General features: G+C 38.0%; 1 protein-coding gene across 1 annotated transcript; it reads right to left on the bottom strand.

The window, feature by feature from the left end:
* Positions 4,215 to 5,984, bottom strand: LOC109835610. Its single transcript, XM_020403584.1, has 2 exons — positions 5,288 to 5,984; positions 4,215 to 5,185 (listed from the first exon to the last, which is right to left on the bottom strand). Exons 1-2 carry the CDS (start codon positions 5,982 to 5,984, stop codon positions 4,215 to 4,217), a joined length of 1,668 nt encoding a protein of 555 aa, XP_020259173.1.

The following is a 6,840-nucleotide window of genomic DNA, read 5'->3' as shown; positions in this document are numbered from 1 at the left end:
ACATTTAAATATCAACACCTTACCTGTTCAAACAGGTGTGGGTAGTCACGACGAACATCCTCCTCGCGCTCCCAAGAAATCTCTTCGGCTCCTTGCCGGTTCTACTGAACTTTCACTAATAGAATGACTTTGTTTCTAAGCTTTTTATTCTCCCTAGCAAGAATGCATACCGGAATCTCTACGATAGTCAAATCATCCTGAATCTCAACCTCTAGTGAATCAATCACCCTCTGTTGCTCTTCGTCATGCAAATGCTTCTTGAGCATCGAAATATGAAATACATCATGTATACTCGACATCGATGCCGGAAGATCTAATTGTTCGCGTGGAAAACTGTTTTCTTTTTCATTGATATGATTGTCATCTTGGGTTACAAAGATCCGGTCTTTTATAGATCCGGTTACAACTAAATCAAAGAAAAAAAATAAAAATTACAACTTTCCTCTTGTGAACAAATCGCAAGCTCCTGTTTTGCGGTTGCTTGCTTGTGTGGGTTCTTTGCCGACGCCGGGGTTAATCCGTGGACCACCGCGCGATCTAGATCCGGTCGGATCTACACGATTATGCGGGTATTATTCCACGAAGGGAATAATAGCCGGGAGGGATTAATCCACCAAGGGAATAATCGCTCAGATCTCGAGATCTAAGACCAAGCTTAGATCTGGAGTGTAGTCTCGTGTAGATCTCAGATCTGTTCTTTCTTCCTCTCGAGATCCTGCCTTTTCTGACGTGGATGGTCGCCGAGGATCAGATCTGAATGTGCAAGTCTTCAAGTCTTCAAACTCCGAGTTCACTCTTCAATCCGGCAGAGTTTCGGCTCTTGAAAGTTCGACCTCTGAAAATGAACATCTCTAGGCCTATTTATAGGCTCTCAGGACAGTGGCCGCAAAAAGAGAAATGTCGGCCACCTCTGGCCACCGTCGGCCACCTCGGGGTGGCCGGCACTGTGCCTAGCCACCTTGAGGTGGCTCGGCTCATGGCCGAGCCACCCCGGGCTCGTCGGCCGCCGAGCCACCCCGAGGTGGCTCGGCTTTAGCCGAGCCCCCGCGGGCGGTGTTTTCCGACTTTTTTCGAGTCGTTTTCCGTTGGTTCCGGTTCTATCCATGATTCGGTTGATTGAGATTCTGATTGGTTGATCTGATTTGGCAGTAAGTTGGATTCCTGATTTGGCAGTAAATCCGCTTCTGAGTTCGAGTCCGAAATTGATCTTGATTCGATCGTGATTCCTCCGAGTCCGCTCTCGGTTGGATGACTCGTTGATTCCTCAACTCATTAGCTTGATTCTGCACGCGGGTGGATGCATTCCGTCGCTTCTGTGCGATTCGTCGATCTCGTCGCCTCGTTGGTTCGTCGGTTTGTGCCGAGCTATGCTAGGGGACCTATAAGCAATTTTATATGCCTACACCAACCCCCAGTCTAAGTGAGTTTTATTTCTCCTATTAAACTTGGTTGTGGATCAGAAAAAAGGGTCTCATGATCTACAGGTAGTATATCTTGAGAAATTTCCCGTTGATTGGCATCATGAGCCTATCACCTTTCTAATTGATGAGACAGTAGGCTCCGTTCGAATAGACTGATTCTGTTGTGAAGGGTCCTTCCCACTTAGGATTGAATTTGTCTTTGGTCTTGTGCGTCATCACCATAGGTCGTCTGACGGCCAACACTAGATCGTCTTTCTTGAAGATCCTTTACTTAACATTCTTATTGTAGGCTTTGGAAATTCGATATAACTCGATCTGCTGCTGGGCTTGAAGTCACTTATCGTCTAATGCTTCTAGTTCTTGAAGGCGTAGTCGATGCTGCTCTTCATCCGTCATCTTGGTTGCAAGGGCAAATCTTAGGGATGGGATCTGAATTTTCAAAGGTAATACGACTTCACAACCATATACCAAAGGAAAAGGGGTGCATTTTGTTGGGGTTCTCACCGTTGTGCGATAAGCCCATAGACATTCGCCTAGCTTTTCATCCCAATCGAGTCGACTCTTAGAGACAAACTTCTTGAGAAGTTTCACGATAGTTTTGTCGAAAGCTTCTACGAGGTCATTAGCTGGCGGGTAGTATGTCGTTGATGAAACACTTTGGATCCTAAATTTATCACAGAATCTCTAAAAACCATGACTGACGAACTGTGTTCCATTATCGAGGACTATTCATCTCGGTACACCAAAGCGGTACATGACGTGATGCTTAACGAACTTGATCACATTTGAAGTCTTAACTTCTTTCAAAGGAATGGTTTCTACCCACTTGGAGAAGTAATATGTTACTGCCAATATGAATCGATGTCCTTTGGAGGTCGGTGGGGAGATAGGTTCGACGATGTCCATTCCCCACATCTCGAATGGCCAAGATGAAGATGGTGGATGCAGATTTCCTGGTTCTTGATGAATGAAATCACCATGAATCTAACATGTCTGAAATATTTTAGGCCAATAGTAACCAATTCTTCTGAGACGATCTCCTAATTTAGTTCATGGTTAGTGAACTCTGCACATTCCATAATGAGCTTCTTTAAGAGCCTCCTGTACTTCTTTTCTGGAAAGGCAGTGAAGCAAGACTCCATCGTGTAATTTTTGATACAAGGTTTGAGAAACCACATCATAATAGAATTGAAGGGCCTCTCTGCTTCCCACTGACGAATGAACACAGGTGCGGTCGACCGGTCCGGTCGACCGCATTCTGATACATTCCAAAATACTGATTTTGACACACTTAAACAATTTGTAAAATATTCATTTGACTTCTGAAAATTGTGAAACTTTGTAAAATGTTTTTAATACTAAAAACAAATTGTTTAGAAAAGGAATTTTGTAAATAAGTCCTCATACTTGTGAGAAATAGTATTTTATGAAAAACGCTTAAAAAACATAAGTATGAAAACGTGTGTGTGATATCCCAATAGCTTCAAGTGAAATCGATAACTCTTTGCCTACATTCTAGCACTAGAGAGAAAATAAAAACTAGCTAATATCCTCACATAGAATACAATTCTTGAGTCTTGCTAATATCCTCACATAGAATAAAGTTCTTGAGTCTTGATAATAGCTTGAGTTGGATGAAGCTTCTATATGAATTTGTTGTTCTTGAAATAACATTGCTTCATCACTATGTCTCCTCCTCCTTTGGATATCATCGTTGTAGCGCATATTCCATCCAATCCTCCATATGTGGTACTAACACGCTTGATAAATGAATTTACTATATTTGCACTCAATAAGCCATTAGTACCGATAATGGTGGTTGTAAAACATTAGGAATAGAATATTTTATAGTTGACCCCAATCCGAAAGTATATATGTTACCGCTTCTGTCTAGGTGATATTCTCTGCTCTAAGGTGGCAACTGAAATAAGTATATATTGAATATGAATAATACTTGTACAAATTGCTATTGAAAATAACGAGGATAATTGATCCGCGTGTCGCTGCGGCAGTAGCGTGAACAAAATAAAAAATAATGGTTTATTTATTTGGTTTAGAATTACTTAATTTGTGGATAAAACTATTTTTTCTAAGATGTATTGCTAATAAATTAATAAGAAAAAAATGTAAAAGTTAATGGTTTAAACATTTTATTAAGAATTTTCTCCTTTAATTTGTGGGGGAAAAAAGAAGATGTAAGTATCTTAATTCGTTCCCTAAATTAATGAAATTACTCTTACATCCCCTAAATTATTATGGAGTTGTTTGAATTAATTTCCCTCCATTAGCACTTGTTTAAAATAGAAAATATTCCTTCAATTTTAACTTTTTCAGAGTGGATACCCTATTTTATACAAACACATGCTGGATGTTTTTTTTATTTCTTTTTTGCGGGCGGGGTACCCTATTTTATACAAACACATGCTGGATGTTTTTTTTATTTCTTTTTTGCGGGCGGGGGGTGGGGTGAGATTTTAGTGTCAATGATTGGAGTGGCAGTGTGGGAAAAGTTCCACCTCTCACAGAAGTTGAAGAGGGGATTGAAAAAAGAAAGAAAGCTGACATTCGGTGAGCTCCTGTTATTCTGTGAGAATGTTTTAGTAGTTATTTATCCATAATTAAAGGTTAATCTAATCATGATTAACAAATTAGATAGACTTTTTTTTGGTCAATGAAAAATTTTATTCATTCAACCATATGAAAATTTTTGTACATCATGATTCTCATAATATGAGAAAACCTATATATTTGACAGATATACTAAAAAACATCACATATACTCCGAAAAACTATTTACAGTGATAAAACCCATTCTCTATCTTCCGGAGCAGTATTGCCATTGAGAATTAGTATCAACATATCAACTTTGATCTCTTTAACTAGCTGATCAGGCCCTTTGGATTTCTGAATAAAAATCCTGGAGTTCCTTTCATTCCAAATCTTGTATAATGAAGTGTTAAAGGCCATCCTCTTAATCCTTTGCTTAAAACCCTTGCCTCTCAAACTGGTAGTGAACCATTCCAACATACAATTCCAGTTACAAGAACGCCATCTGAAGTTAAGCCATGACATGATCTTGTTCCAGACATTCATAGAGTATTCACATTCAAAAAAGAGATGGTCACGACTCTCTATTGCATCACCATTGCAAAGATAACAGGAATTTGCATTCAGTATCCCCATCCTAGCCAACCTGTCTTGTGTTAGCAACCTGTTTTGAACAACAAGCCAACTTATGATGGAGTGCTTAGGGTAATTTAAATTTCCCCAAACAGTATTATACCATGGAACTTTGAGGGAAGTTGGAGATAGAATTGTATACAAGGCTGATGGTTTAACTTTAGAATTCTTGTAGCAAGATCCAATGATAAGCTTCAGGTTATCAGCCCCTCCAGTTAAATCCAAAGCCTTATCTCTGTTTTTCAGCATTTGTTTCCAGAGCCATGAATCATTTGTTTTAGCATTAACAGTCCAGATATCATTGTGTTTTAGATAAGTACCATGGATCCACTTAATCCATAGGAGCTCTTTATTCACATGAATATACCAGATATTCTTCAAAACAGCAGCAAAATTCCAGAGTTTAGCAGAGGAAATTCCTAATCCACTAAATTTTTTCCCCTGACAGATTTTCTCCCATGCTACCAGAGAAACTTTTTGCTTATGATCAGATCTTCCCCACAAAAAATCCCTATTCATTTCATCAATTCTCTGAAGTACTTTCATGGGCAGAATGTAACTAGATGTCCAGTAGATTTGGACACCTAAAATCACACTTTTTATAACTTGTATTCTGCCTGCATATGAGAGGCTCTTGGAAGATCATTTGTGAAATTGATTGCTAATCCTGTTGAGCAGAGGATTACAGTCTATATATGAAAGTCTTTTGCATATGAGAGGGACTCCAAGATATCTAATAGGTAGATTTCCTTCAGTGTAACCCAACAAGTCATTTATAGAAGCCTTAATCCTTTCATTTACACCCCCAAAGAAGATATGACATTTGTTAGGATTAGCCTCAAGCCCAGAAGTTGCACTGAAATTTAGTAAACACTGCTGAAGCTTATTGACTGATACCAGATCTCCCTTGCTAAAAAGTAATAGATCATCAGCAAAAATAAGATGAGTTATCTTGAGCCTTTTGCATTTCGGATGGAAATTGAATTGTTTGTCATTGCTCAATAAATCCAAAGTCCTAGAGAGATAATCCATGCCCAAGATAAAGAGATATGGGGATAAAGGATCCCCCTGTCTCAGCCCCCTTTTGCCTTTGAAATATCCTTGGAGTGATCCATTTAAAGAAATGGAGTAAGAAGGGGTAGATATACAAGTCATAATCCAGTCTACCATCTTATTAGGGAAGCCCAATCCAATCAGTAAATCTCTAAAAAAATTCCAGTTGATGGTGTCGAAAGCTTTTTTGATATCAATACTAAGCATAACTCTAGGGGAGATACATTTCCTGTTGTAGTTCTTGATCAATTCATGTGCAAGCAGTATATTATTAGTGATTTGCCTTCCTTCCACAAAAGCACTTTGAGCTCCATTGACTAGAACCCCCATAACTGGTTTTATTCTATTCACCAATATTTTTGAAATGATTTTATAGAGGACATTGCAGCAAGATATAGGCCTAAATTCAGATGGGGAAGTAGGACAGTTAACTTTAGGGAATTAGATAGACTTTGTAGCAACATAGTTTACTAATTGCTCATCCATAGTTAGGTACTAATCTAACCATGTTTAAACATTTCATTGAAAATTTTATTTTGAAATTTTTGGATAAAAATATTTTGTGAGTTGTACTGTATGTCAAAGAAGGCAAAAAATAATTGTTAACTATTTAGTTTAGAAAATTCTTTTTAGCTTGTCAATAATTTTTTTTAGAATTGTACTTAAGATAACCATGTACTATATTTATATTTCTATTCATTTTGATAAACATAGTGATGTATTCGCATTGTATTATGTTCTTTTTATTTTGGCCCACTAAGCCCAAATGAAACTTATTGGGTCTTACTTCAGCTACAAGAGCTCATCAGGTTTAGATTCATTATTGGGTTTCTCTGAATGCAAGAGATGCAACTGCTCTATTATGTAAATTGCTTTTCTTAATGAGAAAAGAGGCTTGGGTTCTATTCTTCTCAAGCTTAGGAAGCAATTTTAGTTTTTTATGTCTTGGGCAATAGGGAGAGAATACTTAGAGAAACATTGGTCTTTTCTTTTGAAAAAATTTAACAAAAAACCCCCGTAAGTTTGGACCGTTCCTAGATAATCCCATTTAACTTTCAACAATCTTCAAAAAAAAGAACAAACCATAGTTTTTATAGGCAAAAAAAATGCCATGCTAATTTTGTACACATGTGAAAACTATGCTCGACGTTGTTAGAGGGGCTTTTTGAATAATGTTAAAAGTAAA

The sequence above is a fragment of the Asparagus officinalis genome, chromosome 1 (assembly GCF_001876935.1).
Source record: "Asparagus officinalis chromosome 1, Aspof.V1, whole genome shotgun sequence".
In the NCBI taxonomy this organism is placed as follows: Eukaryota; Viridiplantae; Streptophyta; class Magnoliopsida; order Asparagales; family Asparagaceae; genus Asparagus; species Asparagus officinalis.
This window is presented reverse-complemented; position numbering and strand designations above follow the sequence as displayed.

What these genes read in the sequence shown, in the direction of transcription:
- LOC109835610 (XM_020403584.1), bottom strand. Translation starts at nt 5,984, where the DNA reads ATGGGGGTTCTAGTCAATGGAGCTCAAAGTGCTTTTGTGGAAGGAAGG. An exon ending in AAGACTTTCATATATAGACT is followed by an intron (nt 5,186 to 5,287) that starts GTAATCCTCTGC and finishes GTGTGATTTTAG; the next exon opens with GTGTCCAAATCTACTGGACA.